Genomic DNA, 21781 nt, shown 5'->3' on the forward strand with positions numbered 1-21781 from the left:
TTCCAATAAGCCATGGATTCTCCTTTATAATATTATCCTGTCATAATCTTGCCCCCAAAACAAACTCGATTTGTTCTTTTAATAATTTTTTTACTTATTGTATTTATTTTATTATTTTATTGAAATACCAAAAATAGGCGAATCAACCGTTTCGACAATCTGTCATGAGTTCCGATCGTACTGGGCTCCTAGCCGTATGCCTGGAAAACACTTGAATCTCATATTCATTAAACAAAAATTAGTAATTGGCCGGGATAAGCCATTAAATCTCTTTCAAAAGTGGATCTGCCATAAACTGGTATAAAACAATCAAAAAACAATTTGTTGAAGTTATCAAGAGCGGCCAAGAATGAGGTAGTTAAGAAAAACACATTTTTAATTTTTTTGTCGACGTTTCGACTTTTATTCGGGTCATCTTCAGGGCATAAAGTGTAGTGCTATTCTTGTGGTGTCATATTGGTTTTTTCTGAAAATGATGTGACACAAAACCTATATGACACCACAAGAATAGCACCATACTTTCACCCTGAAGATGACCAGAATAAAGGTCGAAACGTAGCAAAAAAATGAAAAAGGTGTTTTTCTAAACAACCACATTTAACCGCTCCTCAAATTCAACAAATTCGAAACAACAGGTCACTAAGAAACACACATTTCTAATTTAAAAAATCTTTCTTATCTTGGATAAATGTTTCAAAAAATCTGCCAATCTCCTTTGAACTCTCGATTTTAAAAAAATAAATAAAATTAAAAGTAATTTGATATGGTTAATGTTGTTTAATTTTTTTTTTGGTTTTTAAAGGGAGGCATGTTGTAGGGTTTAAGGGGATCGCTCTCCCTAGATCGAATGTTTATCAATAAAGACAGCTGTTTTTTAAGGCATTATATTTTTCTAATTTTTTACATATTCTAAACAGTTCAAATTATTCAAAATAGGTGGAAAAGGATGGAAGAATTTTTTTCGAGTGTTTTCTCATCCGTCTGTCGTGAATCGACATGAGGGTTCATTATCTCGAAAATCGTCGCGAAGAAGGCCGTCTGCTCTACAGTCTAGAGTTGCCGTGTTCCCCAGGGGCGTCGGTCATTGTTGAACGCCGAGTGGAAAAAAATAAAAATCGTCAGCCGAGTAAATCCAGAAGTCCAGGAGGCTAAGGGTACAAAGGCCCCCCCTTCCAGTGAACCCGGGGTGAAAGGGAAAAAGGGACGACGACCGACCGTCAGTCTTAGACCGCTGTCAGATGCGATCCGACCACAATGGGTGACATTGGCGAGACGAAACCACTTTTGGACAATAACGCACCAAACGCCAATTATGGATACGAGGCCACAACAACGGAAGAAACTTGGGGTGAGTTATTTACTTTTAAAAAATCTCTCAAACCTAACTTTTCAATCATAAAACACAAAAGTAAAAAAAAAAAAAAAAAAAAAAAAAAAAAAATCGATCTAGTGATTACATAAAACCACTTCCATCTTTCAATTCTCAACTATAAAAAAAATCTAAACAACCATCTATTTTTAAAAACGCCCATAAAACAAAATACTTTTAAATTTTTAAAACGATAAAATATTTACAAATGACTTCCTAAAACAGGAAGGATAACTAAAACAGTTATCTCCTCAATTGATAGGCGGCCAATTGCGCCGAGGCCGGGGATCGTGTAAAGCGGCAAATTTTGCCGTTTTTCGTCCTAGCAACAAAAAACTTTACACGATCTTTTTCCTTAGGGCAGATTAGAAAATGAGAAAAACCCAGTATCGTTTGTAATGACTCATAGTGATTGTCCTCGAAGCGTTCTATAAAAAAAACCTTTTTTTAAAAATATATGTTTAGCATAATTGACAATATTAATTATTTCAATTAATTATTCTTTTTATCTAACGTCTTAGTTGAAATGAACAAGTTAGTGTCACAAGAGGGATTCGAACCCACGACCTTCGGCTCAATACTCCGCTTCTCTGACTGCTTGAGCCATCATGACTTCGATCCACTTGGACACCTTTGAAAAACGACAAAAATAGGAAAAATACAAAAGGTTGTAGTTTGAGGAGTTAGTGACAAGGCCTTAGATAAAAAGAATAATTGATTGAAATTATTAGCCGGAAGAGGCGGCTCGGACAATTTGCACGGTGATGAAACAATAAGTTAGCGCACTGCCCAAAATTGGTTCAAAAAGTTTAAATGGAGGTTCCCCTGATTCAGGGGATTGAAAATGAATCATGGTATTAAACCAATAGCAAATGAAAAACAAGATGACTTTTTTCCTTTTTTTTTGTTACCTGGTATTTAGGTATAGTAATACAATATATTTTAGTGTGACGTGAAAACATTAAAGTATTTTTTGTAACAATCACAATTGTTTCAAAATAAAAAGTTATTAAAGTATTAAGAATAATCTTTAAGAAAAAAAACAAAAAAAAAAACTGAAGGATAATATCAAACCACTAGCCAAAAAGATGAGTGTTGACATACCTACTCTGTACAGTTACTCCAATCTAAAGTGGATATTATTGAGACTCCCTTTGAAACAGCCAAGGTAAAAATTAGAAATGATAATAATTTAGTAATCCCTTTTTGGAGTTGGGGTCCGAGTGGATTGAAGTCATGATAGCTCAAGTCGTTAGAGCAGAGCCGTCGGTCGTGGGGTCGAATCCCTCTTGTGACACTAACTTGTTCATGTTGACCAAGACCTTAAATAAACAAAAATAATTAATTGAAATTATATTATGCAGTACTAGAACGGACGAGGCGGCTTGAAAAATTTGCACAGTGATGAAACAATAAGTTCAACAAGTTCTGCGATGAGGGGATGAAAATGAACCATGGCTTTAAAACAATAGCAAATAAAAAACCAAATGACGTTTTTTCCTTCTTTGTTTTTGTTACCTGGTATTTAGGCCTAGAAATACAATACATTTTAGTGTTAAGCATAAACCTTAAAGGGTTTTTTGTTTAAATACCACCTTTGTTTAAAAATGAAAAGTTATTAATGCTTAAGAATAATCTTTATTAAAAAAACCCGAAGAATCATAGCAAACCACTAGACAAGGAGCTGAAAGTGATGACCATGTACATTTATTCCAATCTAAAGCATATTAAGGCATATTATTGAGACTCGCTTTGAAATAACCAAGATAAATACTAGAAATTATAATAATTTAGTTAGTAATCCCTTTCTGTTCAATGTAAAAGCAACAAATAACCTAGATCACAATGCAATTAGGACTACAGTGTGTTCTCCAATAAGATAAAATCGTTACCGATTAATGAATTCATAACATTTATAAAACGTTATTAATAGTAAATCCTATATACCACAAGGATGACTTCAAGGAGGTTGTAAAAAGCATAAAGTAATAAATTGATATTTATATTTATAATTGTTTATTTTGTGATTTGTGAATACAGTAAAAGCTATTCTATCTTATTCTATTGTTAAAATATTTATTTTATTATAGTACTGGGGAATAAATTCGAGGATGGTGTATTGATTATGCACCAAGTCAGACATCATATATTGACCTTTAGTATGCTGGCCAGAAACACCGAAAAAGAAGACAAATTAAAACTCTTATTGGTCTAAAAAGATTAGTGCATCTTTGTTGTTGCCCCACAACAACGACAAAAACTCGCAACTCTCTTACAAATTTAAGTGGAAAATGCGGCTTTGGAGAGTGCCAACAGGCTCTTGCAATGTAAGGAAATACACTCAGATTGAAGTAGAAACCATCTCCAAATTCTGTAGAGAATTAAAATAAATGGGATGGCTATGATGGTTTCTGACATAATGATAAAAAAAAGAAAAACAACATTTCATATCAACTAATTATTCTTTTTCATCCAAGACCTTAGATAAAAAGAATAATTAATTGAAATAATTAATATGGTCAATTATGACCGCTAAACATATAAAAATTAATTATATTATGTATATATTCAGCTCATTAAATGATATATTAAAAATATTCAGTACAAATCAACAGGGTAAAATACAGCTGAAACAAAGCATCATCCTCTTTTTTTTCCGTATAGAATGATTCATCAAGAAATTGAATTACTAAACAAACACCCTCTTGATTTTTAATGAACTTTTGTAAAAAGTTCATTGAATTTTATGGCTGTTTAAAAAAACAGATATTTTTATAGAAGCTACAGGTAGCTAGAAGAAATCAAAGTTGATTGGTAAAGAGTTCATGGCCGGTTGGAAACAGACTTTGGATTTTATGACATGATGGATTTTGGAATGGCAGATTGGTTTTGAAAATGGTCAATCGGCTGATTTTTGTTAAATAAATAAGAGACAATAGACAAGGAGTTTTTAGGAGTACAGTTATGAGCACAGTACGGGCACCGAACTCATGATGGCAAAATGTTTTGTTTTTGGTATTTTAATGGTAGAAAGTTTAGATTGGAAGAATTCAAGGATAAAAATGATAAATGGTGGAGTGAGTGCGGTGTTCAATCCTTAAAAAAAAGTAGGAACTAAATTTTTAAAAGGATAGAATTCAAGGATGTTTGGTGCCAGTTTATGGCAGATTTGCTTTTAAAGGACGAGTTCACGATTGATTAGAAGTAGTAAACAAGCTAATTTGTGGTAAATTGAGTGTGAGGGGAAAAGAACAATAGATTTTATGGAAGGTTATCATGAGCTGACAAAATTTTTGGCTTATTTACAACATTTTATGACAAGGGGACAATGAATTCAATGGCAGAAAGTATTGAGCAGAAAAATTCAATCTTGTTTTGGGACCAGCTTATGGCAGATTGGCCTGTAAATGATACCTTATGCTGATTGGAAACATTCTTATGGTAAATAAACGAGAAGAGAAGGCATTAAAAAGATTTGAAGGCAAATCAACATAAGAAGAATAACTACTAACAAATTAGTAAAAGGATTAAATGATAAATTATTGGATACAGTTTAACAGCAAGTTAACAGTACCACAGTAACGTAGGGCCAATTAGGAAATTATAAAAAAACTTCTATTTTTTTGACAAATATCAGTATGAGCAATGAAACGGGAGAAAGTTACAAATAAAATAATTCAAAGATGTTTGGTTGTCACCAACTTTATCGCAGATTGGCTTATAAGAGCCGAGTTCATGGCAGATCAACAGTCAGCTTGTTAATTCAGGGTAAATTGAGTGGGGTGGAGGAAAGATAAAAACAACAATAAAGATTATGAGCAGAAGAAACTTTTAGCTTATTTAAAACATTTTATGACTAGTGGACAAGGGAAGATCAATGGCAGAAATTTACGATCAGAAAATTTTTCAAGTTGATTTAGTACTTGCTTAAGACAGATTTTATGGATTATTGCAAACAAATGAGACAACAAATAAATGAGAGGAGAAGGCTTTAAAACGATTTTGGTGCAAATCAGTACAAGCAGAACTGAGAGGTTGGGAACGCTTTATGGCAGATCTATGGTGAATTAATATGACAAATCGGTTTTTTTTTTTTTTTTAAATTGATATTTTAATGGAATAAATGTACAAAGAGAAAAATTCAATGTGGTTTAGTGCCAGTTTATGACAGATTCACTTGTAAATGATAGTTCATGGCTGATGGAAACAATCAGTGTTTGAATTCAAGATAAACCAAGCGTGATGACATAAGAACGAAAGATTCAATAACAAATTTCTTATGTGTAGAAGAAAATTCTGGACTATTTGGTACATTTTATGACAGTTGGGAACAAGATGGAGAATATTTGTTGGTGCTAGTTTATATCAGATTGGCTTGTAAAGGACAAGTTAATGGCTTAGTTAAAACTACCCTATGTTGAATAAGTAAAAGATGGCATTAAGAATATGGGAAATCAGCTTGAGTGGAACTTACAGCGGTTGACAAAAAGTTACATTTTTTTTTTTTTTATTGATATTTTAATGGCAGAAAGTTATGACCAGAAGAATTAAATTTGTTCTAGTTGTTGGTTGTTTGTTCTAGTTTTCGGCCGATTGGCTTGTTAAGAGTTCATTGGCTGGTACAAGTTGGAAATACTGATAATTCATGGGAAATTGAGTGCTATGGGAAAAGAATAATTTTATGGAAGATATCCATGTTTGTTTGAAAATGATTTATGACTGATTGGAAATGGTTGATCTCTGTTGTTTCATGGGTAACAAGTATGAGGAAATAATTTTTATTTTTTTTGAGGGCGGGAGATTGCCTTATGATTGGATTGTTTATTGGCAGATAATAAAAAACTGGATAATTCAAGATCAATTGGCTTGTAAAAGCGATTTAATGGCTTATTGGATATGCTAATTCCTTTAAATGAATACGAGGAAAAGGTATTCAAAGGATTTTAGGGAAGATTATTATGAACGGAAGAGCTGACAGATTGAAGACATCCTATGATGAATCAGTAGGACAAAAGAGTAAAGACGTTTTATTTTATGTTAAACTGGTATGAAAAAAATATTTCATGGCTGATTAGAAGTGCTTCATTAAAATGTCTATTTATTGATAACGAACACTCTATTGAGAAAATAATAATGAAGGAGGAGAGTAAAGCTGTTTTTCGGTAAATTGGTAAGAAAGATAGAAAAATAATTTACTTGAAAATTTTAAAATAATTTTTAAATTGGTCATTAAGATAAAACTGACTCTCCTCCTCAGATCGACCGTCTGACTGATATCAACTGTTAAAATATTGATTCGGGCAATACTTTCTATCTCGGGAGATATAAGAGGAAAAATGTCCGAATGAAAGGAGCACACCGTGAGTCAATCTATTGACCTAATGATAAAATCCAATTTTTCCATATAATATAAAATTATAAGTAGAAATAAAACCGCTATCATTTGCTTTGGATGAGTCATGCAGATACATTAATCATCCCGACTGTATTTCCATTATTGGTATAAAAAAAAAAAGAAAAAAAAAACAAATAGGACAATAAGTGAATGAATTTAATTAAAAATAAATTATCTTCCCCTGGCAAAGTTAATTAAATTTGTTTCCAGCCATTAAAAAAAAAGAGTAAAGCCATTTGTGGATGCAGCTTTATTTGATTGTCTATGATTGGAAGCACAATTCAAGGCAGCTTTTATTTTGATCTTTTTCACTTTTCTCTTTGATTTCATTAAAATGAAGTTGAAATAACTTATTTAAATTATAAAGGTCAATAAATTTTTTTAAATCGATTGACTGTCGTTTAATTTTAATTAGACAGCACAGAACACCCTTTCATTATTAGACAGCATTGATTCCTTTGGGATTAAGCTAATGCTAAATAAACAATAAAATTTTACGAGTTTTTTTTTTAACTTAACGGAAAAGTTCACTGTATTCTTCAGTTTTTCATAAATCGAGAATTTCTAACTTATCTATTTGTATATGCATTATCTTCGTCTGAAAATGGTGATAATTGAAGATTATCAAAAGCCACCACCATTAAACAGGAAGGTTGACCTGTTTTTAATAATTCAATTGTAAAATTTCGAAAGTGTTCACTTTTTGAGCCTTTACGAGATAAGGTAGTTTAATTCGATGTAATTTCTTTATTCACAAGTACATTATTCATTTAGTTTATAATGAAATTTCATTGAAATCACGCGGCTCATCGCGTAAAGTTGTAGTTTTTAAAAAATTACAAAAATTGTCCAATGGAGTATATAAATTGCATAAATACTGGATGTTGTCCATTCAGTGATTCTACAAAATATGTGTCATGATTATGATTGGTTTGAATTTTGGTTCAATTTTACTTATAAATTATAAGTAAATTATATTATATTATAATTATATTATATATTATTATATTATATTATATTATATTATAAATTATATTATAAATAAAACATTAAGCTCTGCTTTTCGTTTTATAAATATTGATAGTTTTTTCTATTATATTTATATTAATATTTTTTATTTCCATTAAAATTAATTTTTATATCTCTTAGAAAAACTTCTTATTTTACTTCTTTTTTTTTGTAGATGTTAATAGTTGTTTTTCTGTTTTAATCCCATCAAACAGAAATGGAATGACCTTTCTCACTTTTTGTTTACACAATTGGCATTTGTCTGAGCCTATTCCCATACAAATTGATTTGTGTGATGGTGTTTTTATAAATTTGTTGTTACCATAAAATATTTTATTCGATTTTTTTTAAAGTGCCCCCCCTTTCTTTTCATGACTGATTTTAATTTTGGAAAGGATGTCTGCGAATTCTTTTGTTACTCTTATTTACAAAGTTTGCACACGGAGATATGGTTAGATGGTTAAAAAAAATTTAAATGGAAATTTGTGTTTGTGTTAAATTTTTTATTTTATTTGGAATGGCGAATAGCTAACAAAAAACATTCTTTTGTAATGTGTGCATTAATTGGAATATTTTTCCTTAAAATGTTTAATAGTTAATAATTCAAATTACGTAGTTTTTCTGTACTGATTTGATTTTTTTTTTTTAAATTTTAGATTATGATCATGAAATAGAACTACCTCCCCCATATCAGGCCCTCCAAGGCCCTTCGGTGACATGCCGAGTATGCCAGATGTTAATCGATGTGACAGGACGGGTTGAACAGCATGTGGTTAAGTGCAACCGATGTAACGAGGCCACTGTAAGTAATTCACGATCAAAAACCCATTTATTCTTTTAATTTTACAAATATTGTTGCAGCCGATTAGAAAACCACCGGCAGGAAAGAAATACATCCGATGCCCTTGCAATTGCCTGCTGATATGCAAGAGTTCGGCGCAGCGCATCGCATGCCCGAGAGCAAATTGTAAACGCATTGTACAGCTTACTCAATCCCCGATGACGCCGCCCGTGCCCTCGATACCAGGCATGTGCAAGGTCACGTGTGTCCACTGTTTGGACACGTTCCTGTTCAATACGTTGAAGAACGCACTGGCGCGATGCCCGCATTGCCAGAAAGTGTGAGTAGAACAGTCGCAGTATAATAAAAACCTGATTAATTAATGTATTTTACCTTGGTTGTTTTCCACCTTCAGATCTTCAGTTGGACCCAGTTTCGCGATGAGCCGAGCAAAGGTTTTCCTGGTGCTCTCGATCGTCTTGCTTTTTTTAACGTCTTTAATAGTTTATTTTACACATTCAATAGCAGCCACGGGAACTGTTTGGGTCATCATAGTATATATATGTAAGTTCGACCTCAACAAAAAATATTATATTAATTATTTATATTTAATTATGACTATATTTTTTATTGGTTATTAAAAGTTATATAATATGCAGGAATTAGTTGAAAATTTAGCTAATTATTTATTAAATTAATGCTGGTAGTCAAGTCATCTACCTGACCATATTTGTACCTTTAGTTTTTGGAACTTAGATTGAGATATGCTGATTTCTGTATTGTCTTCAAGGACGAGTGAAAGAAGGGAGAAAGTGAGAAAGAAGCTCTGTTTATCTTGTCTGCACTAACTCCCTCAGCACGGTTACCGTGGTCCATCCACCGTGAATCCTCTCATTGAACTCTTGTTGAAGAGATACCACAAGCTGGAATCTGGGAAAAATGGAGGTTGTTGTCTGGGTACCCAGACACATAGGTATAAAGGATAATGAAAAGGTGGAAAGGAAAGGCTGGAACCCACTTTTCGGACTTAACCCCCTGATGCAAAAATGCAATAAAAACATTAAAAGAAATTGACATCGGTGGGCTGGTTTGGTAGAGAAGTTCTTGCTTATCAAGAGCACTTTCGATAGGTGGCGCTCGGATGCCTGTACTTTTAGAAGGGTCTTCCTCACTTGATTAAGCCATGCAAGGTTACTTACTTTTGGGCAGTATGAGTCTCGCAAAGCTTGCTCGATGTGCCCGGCCTAATTGAAGGGTGCAATTCCTTGGCTCCATATATAGAGCGTGTAGGAATGCCACCCGATGTGAGAATTGTGCTTCAGCACGACAGCAAGTATCTAGGTCCTCTGTTCGCTTCTTGGAAGAAACAGTAATGATAGTTTTGTGTCCCTAGTGTGTAGTGAAAGTGAATGTATTTATTTGCATGAATGGGGCTGATGGTGGCCTTTAACCCTCATTTAAGTTAGTTATCTAGTATGTATAAAGGGTGATGAGGAATATTGAGTACTGCACCTCCCTGAGTGAATGGTTTGTAAAAATTAAAAATGTATTTAAGGGTTAGTGAGAATGTGAATTGATTTAGGGATTAAGGGTAACCCATGCCCAAACATAATAAAATTCCTACAAGTACCAATATTTCTGCCCTTGTAGTAATTTTGAAATCTCTTTTCCTGATGTTGACAGCTTTCTTTCGTTGAATTAATGTACACAACTATATCATCAATAATTTCAAGAGGAAAGATCTCAAGAGAAAAAAAATCTCGCCTTTGGTTCTTTTGGTAATCACCCATTGGCCTAGTTATCTCGTTCTTCTTTCAACTCACATAAAAGCTATTTCTTTAGCATGAAAGACCCGACGGATTTTTATAAAAGAGTCAATACAACATTTGAATACTGCTGGCACGTGTTCGCTTTGTGAGGAAGGGGCTGGGAACAGACTAAAAGATACAAATTGGCAGATTGAGGATAAAAGTTTTGAACCCTGATTATAACAAAATTGAGGTAAAAATGGTATTGAGTACCACCGTATGCCAAAGGGTCAAGAATGAATTAGTGTGTCTAGGTAGAAAAATTGCGTGTGCAGGCTGAAACCCCGGACTGCCAAAACACACAAGTGGGAAGTCAAGCTCAAGAATACGTGTACAAAGTTGAGCTTATATCATTTCAATCAACACATATTTTATCTAAGCTACATTATTGTATTTCATGTGATTATATTTTTTAAATTAAATTTAAAGTTTGTCCGTTATTAATTTTTCCCTTTTTAATATATTTTTTTTTTCTTTCAGTTTTGTATCTTGCTGGATTGTTTTTTCTGTCCCGTTCTATATATTATTATTCTATAAAGGTGAGCATAATTGCAGGGCCGATTTGAAAAGCTGATAACTACATTCCTTAAAAAAGGGTCTTTTTAAGCGAGTGTTTCGTTTTTAAAAAGCCAACTTGATGAGAAGATTCACCATGCCATACGAGTGGTACATTATAGTTTATATATAACTGTTTAAGATAATCATTTAAAAAAACAAAAAAATCTATGAAGATATGGATCTTGAAGGAGTAGTGAAATATTAATTTGTATGTAAGAGTTTATTAAAAAAAAGAAGAAGGAAATTGAAAATTTGTAATGTGATGTAGGATAATGTAATAATAACAATTATATCTATGCAATACAGTTTAAAAAAAAATTGAAATAAGCAGAAAATACTAACCCTTTTTCCTAAAGCTTACAGACCAAATTTTCTATTAAAAAAAAAAAAAAATAAATAAATGACCCTTCCAGCGGTAGTTAGATATTTTGTTATCGCAAAAAATTATAATTATTATATTGCCTTGTATTTTATGATGTTATCGTAGATGAGGGGGTAAAATTTGTTAAATTTTATTTATTATCCAAAGTGCTACAAATTTAGACTGAATTGTATAAAGTTTTGGAAAGAAATTAAACCAGTTTTTATTGTATCATTAAAAAAGTAAAACTATTTAAAACCTGGAGAAATGTAATAATGATATGTAAAATGTACCGTACATTAAAAAAAGTTAACATTTTTTCCTGTTTTTATGTTTTATAAGTACCATCATTTATTGCTTTATTTACGTAAACAAGTGTAAAGGCTTTATTTAATACATAATCAATGACTATAATGTATAAATCTTTTTTCATTACTTTTGCAATAAAAATAAATAAATAAATATTGTATTTTTTCAATATCGGTCTTAAGGTAAATGAAGTATTGGATAATTATTATGGCACCGGTAGAAAAACCGATTGTTTTCAACCCTCAGGCTCTCTAGCCCCTTTTAACAAAGTTTATCACTTGTCATTTGGTAAGAGATTTTGACTTTTTTTTTCTTTTAGCGATAATATACATTAAAACAATATATACGAAGTATATGAAAAACCAATTTTGTGAATAAAGTATAATTTTGCTATTTGATTTGATTTTCCTCTTTTCAATGTGCATGTTCATGAACCAGCACTCGGTCTGTCTACACTTGCAGGTTGTGATGTGATGCCATGCACTATCCATCCTCTCTGAAGATGGCACAATGTCAAAACAAATATCTTGGACCAACTGCCGGTTTAACTTGTGTTCACCGACTCAAAGACCAAGACCACCAACTTTTTGCCAGGTAAGATAACATGGGGGGGGGCGCATCAGACTCTCGGCTAGTAGATCCCGCTGTCATGGGTTCAATCGCCACCATCGCCTCTCGACTTTTTTCTAACGGCTAAAGGTCCCACTGGCCGCAATTGAATGAAAATGGCTCGGCACTCATCAATGGAAGGGGTGGAGCACACCAGGAGCTCAAATTCCCAAAAACGGAGCCAGGGATAAAATACTATAAGCTGTACAGCTGCAGTGCTCGGGGAACTACTCCAGTATCCATTGTTTAAAAAAAAGAAAAAACTTACCTTGTCGACATCTAACTTTGAACTTTCAATTGTCCTTAGTAAAAAAAACCTAACAACTTGCCTTTTTCTTGAATTATAATTAATTGTCTTTGTTTTTCAACAATTATCACACTTGGAGGGATTAAATCAACTTCTGAAACATCGAGAATAACTTAAAAATCGACATCAAACAACAAATAATTAAGTTACAGAAACCCATTTTGCCATAGACAATCCACTTGTATAAACTGAAAATTAATCTTTTGGATAATCAACTCAAATAGAACAAACAATTTTTTAAAAACGAATATAACACATTTTCTCAATAAAATCCAGGAGAGGAAGGAGTTAATATGTACAAAATAATATATAACTGCTGAATTTTGTTTCTTTAAATTATTTGGAAAAGTTTTATTTTTTCTTGGTTAAAAAGTGTAGCTGCATATAATATAACGCATTCACTCAAATCATTCATCAGCAAAATTGTCCAGCATCTTTCATTGTATTATAAAATTTATTTAATTATGGGGTGGGGATGGAACAAAATTATAACAATAATTAATATAAATATTAGAAAAAAGATTAAAGTTTTATACATTTTGACAAACCTCTTTAAGTGTATATTATAAATTATATATAAATATTATATAATTAACAATATACAATGTATTTTTTTTACATTCAACCAGTATAATTTTTAACTTTTATATGAAAATAAAAAGACAACATTGAATTGATTTGATATAGACAAGTTCATTATGAAATAGTATTTTCATCATATTGATCCCTAATAATCAGTGTTGACTGAAAAAAAAAAAAAATTATGTAGTAGTCAATTTTTTTGGTTTAAAAAATCAGATTTTCATGGCTGATTTGAAAATCAATTAATTTTACACACAAAAAGAAAGCCATTAAAAAAATATAAAAACAATTAAAAGAAATTATTTATAATTTACAAAATATAAACAAAACTTTTTACATTTATATTATTTACAGCTGACTTTCAATGATAAAGGTGAGGGTTGTGGAACTTAAGTGTTGTACTTTTTACACAGTGGAGCCTGATTTGCTGTTGGGCTCGTCGGCTTGGGCCTTGTCGTTCTTGTCAGTTTTCATTTCAATGCCGTCCGACCCTTCGATCCTGGGCCGCTTTCTCTGTTTGTAGCTTCGGTTGTCTCTTCTGTTACCTTCACCCTCATCCTCCGACTCTGAGAACTCGTTGTCGCCTGAGATGTGCTTGTCTTGTATGGCCAGGTTGAGCCGTTCGTCTGGGTTTATCTTGACGTCCTCATCATCAGAATCGTCATTGACTGCATCTTCGGGAATTGCTGTAAAATTAATCAAATGAGAAATTTTGTACGTTTTTGTTTTGTTTTTAAATCTTCTTACCTTGGACCTGAATGCCTGGAGCATGCGGAAGCATTCTTAAATTTTCAAACAGCCTTGTCCTGTTAAAAATAATATATAAAAGTTTGCACATTTTGTCTATATTGTTAAAAAAAGAGAGAAAAAAAACATACTTGATTTTCTCAAGGTATTCTGGCGTATTCTGATTGGGCATATTTGAGGGGGAGATGTGCAGCTTGAAATCAGGGCCGAAGTATTCAAAATAGTCATTATAAGGCAGTTCGTTGGCAATTTCCGTGCCGAGGGCAATTGACGTCTCGTATGTCCAGCAGCGCGAGACGTTGCGTATTGTGTAACCGCCACCTCCCACCATCAGCAAAGGTAAATTGTACTTTTTGACAAATTCGACGCACTTCCCGTGACCGCGAACTGTGAGGTTGAAACAGCCAAGGCGGTCGCCGGTGAGAGAGTCTGCCCCGCACTGCAGGACTATGGCACTTGGTTGGAATGTCTCCATCACTTTGGTTATTATTGGTACAAAAATTGACTCATAGCTTTCATCATCCATTCCATCCCTCAGTGGGATGTTAACTGCATAATATTTCCCCTTTCCAGCTCCAATATCCTATTATGAAATGTACATAAATACAAACTATTAAATATTTATAAAAAAAAAAAAACCTCACCCTGAGATCTCCTGTTCCTGGGAAATATTCACCATATTTGTGAAATGACACAGTCATCACTCTGTCAGTAGTGTAAAATGCCTCTTCGACACCATCACCATGATGGACGTCGATATCGATATACAAGACTCTTTGGTGATATTTAAGCAATTCGAGAATTCCTAAAAACATTATATTAAAAAAAAATTCCATGTTACAAACAATATGACATACCTAAAACTATGTCATTCACATAGCAGAATCCAGATGCTTCAGATTTTTTGGCATGATGCAACCCGCCACCCCAATTGATGCATATGTCTGCTGCCTGCTTGTTGAGTTTAACTGCTGCTGCTACGGACCCGCCGCCAGAAAGCTGGCAGAACTCGTACAGACCATCGAAAACGGGACAATCCTCACCGACATTAACTGCAAAATTTGAAACATCAATATTACACATTATTTCTTTGTTTTTAAAGTTTAAACTGATTTTTTAAATTCAATACTTACACCTCTGCATCTGTTTATTATATTCGGCCATGTTGTCAGGCCGGATGCTCCTGAGGAACCGGATGTACTCGTCGCTGTGGAACTTGGTCATCTCCTCAGCCGTAGCTTTGTGTGGCCTCTGTTACAAAATATATTTTTTGATGTATTACAGTTAAAGAATGAAGGTATTAAAAAATCAAATTTATTTTTTAGACGTTTTTGGACTATTGGATCAAATTTAGGGGCCCAAATTGACTAATTCCTGCCTAGCATCTCATAAACCAATGGACATTCCTTCTAACCAATTAAGTCATCTTTCCAACAAATTTGTTGAGATCATTTGGCCTGCTTAAGTGGGCTGAAATGGCTAACAAATAAAAACATAACCACGGATTTCTTGTATTTTTAATACCCTTCATCCAAAATATAATATAATATCAATATTAAATTCTTTTCAATTAATTAATCTTTAATTAATTGAAAATAATTTATTTTAATTTATGGATTAATTTTAAAAACATACCAATCAACAATAATGAATGGAAAAAAAAAACCTTAGCCCTTTCATCTCAACCAACACCTTAGATGAAAAGTACAATTAAATGATATAATTCATATTGTCAATTATGACTACTAAATACATATCTGGGTTAAAGAAAAAGACCTATCTTATATATTTAGGTGCCCTTCGGAATGACAGCCATCAAACCTAGCATCTGAACAAAACACAGAAATAGAACCTCAGGAAGATTTTGAGATATTCTTTCTTAAGAATTTGAGAGAAGCCCTCTGATTCCTGGGAATCAAAGCTGATGCTTTTTGAATTGGTTGCTGATTCTTGCGAAATCTGGGCTTTAATCTTTACAAAAAGATGGTTCCTACTCACAGTTATTTGTTTTAAACGATCTGGATTTCAAGCTTATAGCTCATCAACAGGTTGACGGAATTTACAACTACCTCTCGCCATGAATTGTAAGAGTGAACTCCTGAATGATCCTCTGACAATATGATTGTAAATCCCCTTACCCTCCACCATTTATCATTTCTATCTGGCTTTAGGCTATAAAAATAAGAGTGAAGTAATACGTGTTTACAGGATGTATAAACGTTATTCTCAATTAAAATTTCAAGGTTCAATTAAGCCCTATATAGATGACAATACTGGTGAAGATGATTCAGACGCTGAAATGAGCAACACCAGACCGTTTAAAAGCAAGGTAGATGATACTCAAAATACTAATATGAATAAGGGTATTAAATTTGATGTCTAAAATGTATAAATTTAAAAAATTAACTAAGTACAACAATTCTTAGATTTCATGTCAGGGAAAATTGTTGATTTTGCTCAAAGAATGAAAACAATCAAAAATTTAAATACAGAGTTGGAACAACAAAATGACATTTTGCTATGGAAATTGAATAACTCAAAATTGTAATACATACCTTGAACAAAAAGCAACCAAAAGTAATGTCCCTTCAATTAAAGAAGAATATGTTATGGAAATTTTTGTGAAAATAGCAAAAATTATGGGAATTGAAGACAACGCTGAAATCGTATCAGAGCATAGAACAGGATCTTAAAAAAATAAACAAGGGCCAGTAGCTGAGCTAAAATCAAACCAAGCTGCAAAAAAATTAACAAGTCTGATATGACCTGAACATACTATGCTAGCATAAGCCACCAAGGTGCCCTAAGTTGATAAATAGCTTATCCCAAACTTATGCTGAAAGTACAAAAAATACCCAAGCAGAAACCTATAAACATATTGGTGAAGAAATTTGATTAAATCCTGGGAAAAAATGTGGCATAGGGATTCACACTACCAATGAATATCTTAGACAAAATGAAAATGAGGAAACAGTGGAATTCACTAATTGATCACAAACAATCCAAGAATCTTCTAACGAGTTTTGGAAAGAAAGAGTAATAGAGTGCATTAAAGGAAGCAACAAAACTGCGAATCTTAACAAGGAGGACTGAAGTGTGTATAATTTAATTGGTACATGCAGATTTTGCAAGAAAGGAGAGGAGACCTACTAATGGTGGTAAACTGTAAAAGAAATTCAACCATTGAAACAAGGCCTCCTAATCAAATCTCGATGAACTAGGTTTCACCGGTGTACTGTAGATACAGAACAGGAGAAACAATAGCTCTCAAATAGTGTAATATATTACATACTCAGAATGTTACATATTAACTCTTCTACGACAAATTCAAAGGAAGAGTGCATTTACAGAAAGCTAATGAGTACAAAGAGATGTCAATGAGACATATTGATGAGGCTTATGAACAGCAGGAAATGTCATAGTATCAATCGTTGAGAATGCCCATCGTATAATATGATTTGTTCCAAGTAAACCTTCATACAAAAAAACTTTACTACATTTATAAATTAATAACTTTTTCTTTAACTTACGTAGATTTCCATTTTCCTATACAGCCCATAGTTGAGGAGAAGGTTGTGCGTCATCCTTATTCTGTGCGGCTTCATCGGGTGACCCTGGCCATAGTAATAATTGCCGATGTCGCCTGGACAATAAAATAATTAAAAAAATTTGAAAGACGTTTAAATATATTTTATGGTTTGCCAAGGGTATTGGAACGCCATGAAATCCCGCCGGAGGATACAAGTGACCGTAAAGCCGACGAAACTGACCAGGAAATAAAGACATCTAGAAATTTATTATCATTTTCATCAAAATATAAATGAACAAAAGTTATTAATTTAAAAAATGCATTCCTGAGAAAAGGTTGGCAAGTTTTTTCTTGTATAGAGACGCTCTCATTAAATCAAACTGAACTACGGCCACTCGGCAGCGGGTCATGACAATCTGATCAACCCCGGTTCTAAAATATTATAAACACCCTTAAACAATGGGAAAATCTCAAATTTAACAACCCGAATCATAAATAATAACTTCAAAATGTGTAAAAAAAGTCGGTAAATTTGAAAAAAAAAATAAAAAGCAACGCATATAAACACACTTAGATAGGAAGTGGGATCGGGTGGTTAATCGACAATAAATAAAAAGGACTTACTGTCGTAGTAGTAGCAGACTTTTTTCTTTCCCACAGAACTCATAATTTTGAACTTTCACTTGTTCGCTTTTTTAAATAATTAAAACTTAAATGTCAATGCACAGAACGGGTTGACGGCTCGCCGACTGCGGTGGGGACGAAAGGGCGATAATAAAGCTAAATGCCAAATATATCGATTCTAACTATCGATTTATTTGATTCTGGTTGTTACTGGAAAATCGAATAGTTACAATATTAAAAACAAAACGAAGAAAATATAAACTATTAACAATTGAAAAATCAAGAAATTGAAAGACCAGAATACATCAAAATAAAACACAAACAAACTTGTTGCATATGTTGCACAAAAAAAAAAAAAAATCGAACCAGTTTCATGAAACCCTGGCTTTTAAATAAAAATATATTAAATTATTATAAAAAATGGTTAAACAATAATTCAGAGTTAAACAGATAATAATAAAGTGTATGTCATTAGATAATTCGTGATAATAGACTTGTAATCGATTAGAGGACGTTAGACGGCGAAACTGCTTAACTGCAGGCCCATGCCCCCTCCGCTATTTTAAAAACTGTAAACTTTGACAATTTTAACTATTGAATAAATTTCGGAATGATTAATTTGTTCACACAAATAAATATTATACTCGAAATATATTGATAAATAAGAATACCCGTCAATAATTAACAAGTGTATAAAAAAGATATATGACTGATATTAAAGGCAAACAGAAGCGACAAGTCAAAATAATAAAATAATAATAATAATAAACAATCTATAAATTTTGTAAGATTCAATTTCCGGTAATAAAAAATAATTAAATAAATTGATATTTGAATCGATATATTCGGCATTATTTTACCAGCTTACCGCCCATTCGTCTCCACCGCAGACGGCGAGACGTCACTCCGTTCTGTGCACTTACATTTTAATTGTAATTATTTAATAAAGCGAGTACGCAAATATTCGAAAACAATGAATTCTGATGAAGAGAAGAAAGTCTGTTACTTGTACGACAGTAAGTCCTTTATATTTACCGACGATTTACCACCCAATCCATCTTTGTACTTGAGTGTGGTTATATGCGTTTCTTTCTATTTTTTCCAATTTACAGTCGTTTTTTACACATTTTGAAGTTACTACTGATGGTTCGGACCGATAAATTTGAGATTTTACCCCTGCTTAGGGGTGTTTATAATATTTGCTAACCGGGGTTGATAAAGTTGTCATGACCCGCCATTTTATTGACCGTAGTTCAGTTTGATGTAGTAATGTGGCGTCTATAAAAGAAAAAAATTTCCAACCTTTTCCCAGGGTTGATTTTTTTAAATGATCAACTTTTGTGCATTTATTTATTGATGAGATAGTAATAAATTATTAGATGTTTTAATTAACTGGTCAGTTTCGTTGGCTTTTGTTACAGTCACTTGAATCCTCTGGCGGGATTTATGGCGTCCCAATACCTTTGGCAAACCATAAAACATATCAAAACGTTTTTAAAGTTTTGTATTGTTTTATTTAATGGTTTTATTGAACAGGCGACATCGGCAGTTATTACTATGGTCAGGATCGCCCGATGAAGTCGCACGGAATAAGGATGAGGCACAATCTTCTCCTCAACTACGGGCCGTATAGGAACAAGGAATTCTACGTAAGTAAAAGAAAAAGTTATTATTTTATAAATGTAGTAACATCTTACTGCATGAAGATTTACTTGAAAAAAAATCATATTATACATGGACATTCTCAACAATCAATACTACATTTCCTGCCTGAAGCCTCTTCAATTTGTCTCACTGGCATCTCTGTTTTACTCATTAGCTTTCTGCAAATGCACTCTTTGTAGGAATTTCTTGTAGAAGAGTGAAGATATAAGTGTGTAATGTAATATATCCATTGAGAGCTATTGTACCTTTGTTCTGTACTATAGTACACCGGTGAGACCTAGTTCATCAGTGGATTTGTTGAGTAGTCCTAGTTTCAAAGGTAGTTTAAAATCATATTATACGATGGGCATTCTCAACGATTGATATTGTAACGTTGCCTGCTGTTCATAGGCCTCATCAATTTGTCTCATTGGCATCTCGGTTTTACTCATTAGCTTTCTGTAAATGCACCCTTCCTTGTAATTTCTTGTAGAAGAGTGAAGATGTACGTGTGTAATATAATATATCCATTGAAAGATAATGTACTTTTGTTCTGTACTATAATACACCGGTGAGAACTAGTTCATCAAGAGGTTTGAAAAGAATGTAGTTCTCTTTAGTTTTCATTTTCATTCAGTATTACATGTAAATTAAACATCATAATTAGTTTAAATAATACAATTCTTCGAGGTGGATTCTGACCAGTGTGAAAGTTTTTCGGGCAGAATCTTCATCTAAAATGAGTGGAATGCCGCTAGAGCGGGTATCATACCTCAATACGATGTCATGATAGTTCTTGTTTTTTCCGAAAAAAAAAAAAAAAAATCCGACCTTATGCTGTTAAATCGCGTTTTCCCAATCTTTACCTAATTTATTCGTAGCTTTGACTCTTTTTTCGGAAAGATTGATAATTTTCCCGTAGGACTTCACCATTTTCATTTCTTTGAGACACGCTTAAATGTCATTTATAACAGAGGAAATGTAAAATTTATCAGAAATCCGGAATTTTCGGAGGTATTAAAAAATTTGCCTTTCTTTTACAAATAATCTTAGAGACTGTCCTAGCACACAAAAATTTCTTGATTTAATACTTTTTCTAATGATGCATGTATGACTATGATTGATACTTCTGTGGAAGGAGTAGCCAACCTTCAAAAAGTAAAAAAAAAAAAAAAAAGTGGTCTAGTTTGTTGGAAGGGGGTGGAAGTAGTTAATCATGTTCACATTTCGTTCCATTCTTTTTTATTCACATTTTAGAAAAAAATGCACATTAGACAAAATAATGTATTGAGGAAAAAATTGTTGGAACGGCCTTCTCTTGTTCCTGATGCATAAAGTTTCTCGTTTTCGAACAACTCCCACAGTTACGATTGTTTGGAGATCGTGAGATGCGGTCTGGTGTGACGTTGGTTTTAGAAAAACATTTTCTTTATCGTGCCGACGTTTTGATCATTATTGAGATCATCTTCAGAACCTTGTATTGCCTTTATTTCAACAAAAAGAGTTTCTTTCCATTGCTAGCGATGTCCTTCAGAACATTTCTACACGAGAAGAACGAAGAACAACATGGGATTTTATGAACAGATTTCAACTACACATGAACACCATCAAAGAGTATTCTGAAGATCATCGCTGAAACAGTCGCAATGAAAAGAAAGTTACACTGGCTATCAATCAGAAAACCTTTCTGTTGATTCAAAGCCCTGAAGATGATCTCAATAAAGATCGGAACGTTGGTATGACAAAGAAAATGTTTTTCTAAACCTAGGTCACACCAGACCGCATCTCACGATCTCCAAATAATCATTAGTTAACGGTCACTAAACACTACACATTCCCAAAACCTAAAGTAGAGTACCTTCCCTACCCATCCCACAGTAACTGAGAGATTTAACGTCTTCCTAAGCTTTTATGCTGCAACAATTACTCTTCTCTTCAACTCTTCTTCGTTGTTGACCTTACCTTGCAGACCTCTTATATGAGAAAATCTAAAACGAAGAAGTCTATATGGTTGAGATCAGGGAATCTCGATGGCCACGCAATGGTACCATCTCGCCCCATCCACACAGAGACCGTTTAGACGTTTTCGTTTGGGGAAAAACACAAGAACAATCATAACTCCGTATTGAACAGTCATCAGGCTCGGGACG

At 33.1% G+C, this 21781-nt stretch overlaps 3 protein-coding genes across 4 annotated transcripts in view; 2 read left to right on the plus strand and 1 right to left on the minus strand.

Moving 5' to 3' along the window:
• Positions 1-905: 905 nt before the first annotated feature.
• On the plus strand, positions 906-11866 carry LOC106665999 (type 2 phosphatidylinositol 4,5-bisphosphate 4-phosphatase). 2 transcript variants are annotated; one of them, XM_014392854.2, is made up of 5 exons: positions 906-1348; positions 8429-8574; positions 8634-8893; positions 8969-9117; positions 10842-11866. In XM_014392854.2, exons 1-5 carry the CDS (start codon positions 1255-1257, stop codon positions 10925-10927), a joined length of 735 nt encoding a protein of 244 aa, XP_014248340.1. In that variant the 5' UTR covers positions 906-1254; the 3' UTR covers positions 10928-11866. The 2 variants fall into 2 exon arrangements, with proteins under 2 accessions (XP_014248340.1, XP_014248341.1); XM_014392855.2 differs by lacking the exon at positions 906-1348 and adding an exon at positions 8060-8223.
• Positions 11867-13376: 1510 nt separating this feature from the next.
• On the minus strand, positions 13377-18140 carry LOC106666038 (histone deacetylase Rpd3). Its single transcript, XM_014392913.2, has 8 exons — positions 17988-18140; positions 17365-17477; positions 14968-15085; positions 14692-14886; positions 14479-14639; positions 13966-14417; positions 13835-13893; positions 13377-13773 (listed from the first exon to the last, which is right to left on the minus strand). The coding sequence occupies exons 1-8, from the start codon at positions 18028-18030 to the stop codon at positions 13493-13495; spliced, it is 1422 nt and encodes a 473-aa protein (XP_014248399.1). The 5' UTR covers positions 18031-18140; the 3' UTR covers positions 13377-13492.
• Positions 18141-18908: 768 nt separating this feature from the next.
• The window catches only part of LOC112127946, a 35648-nt gene continuing 32775 nt past the window's right edge, over positions 18909-21781 (plus strand). Inside the window, exons 1-2 of the mRNA XM_024229549.1 lie at positions 18909-19003; positions 19524-19636. Of these exons, the coding sequence (XP_024085317.1) occupies positions 18961-19003; positions 19524-19636 (156 nt within the window). The 5' untranslated portion in view covers positions 18909-18960. The remainder of the gene's footprint in view (positions 19004-19523; positions 19637-21781) is intronic.

The sequence above is a fragment of the Cimex lectularius genome, unplaced genomic scaffold (assembly GCF_000648675.2).
Source record: "Cimex lectularius strain Harlan isolate CLEC.00 unplaced genomic scaffold, Clec_2.1 scaffold338, whole genome shotgun sequence".
Lineage (NCBI taxonomy): Eukaryota > Metazoa > Arthropoda > Insecta > Hemiptera > Cimicidae > Cimex > Cimex lectularius.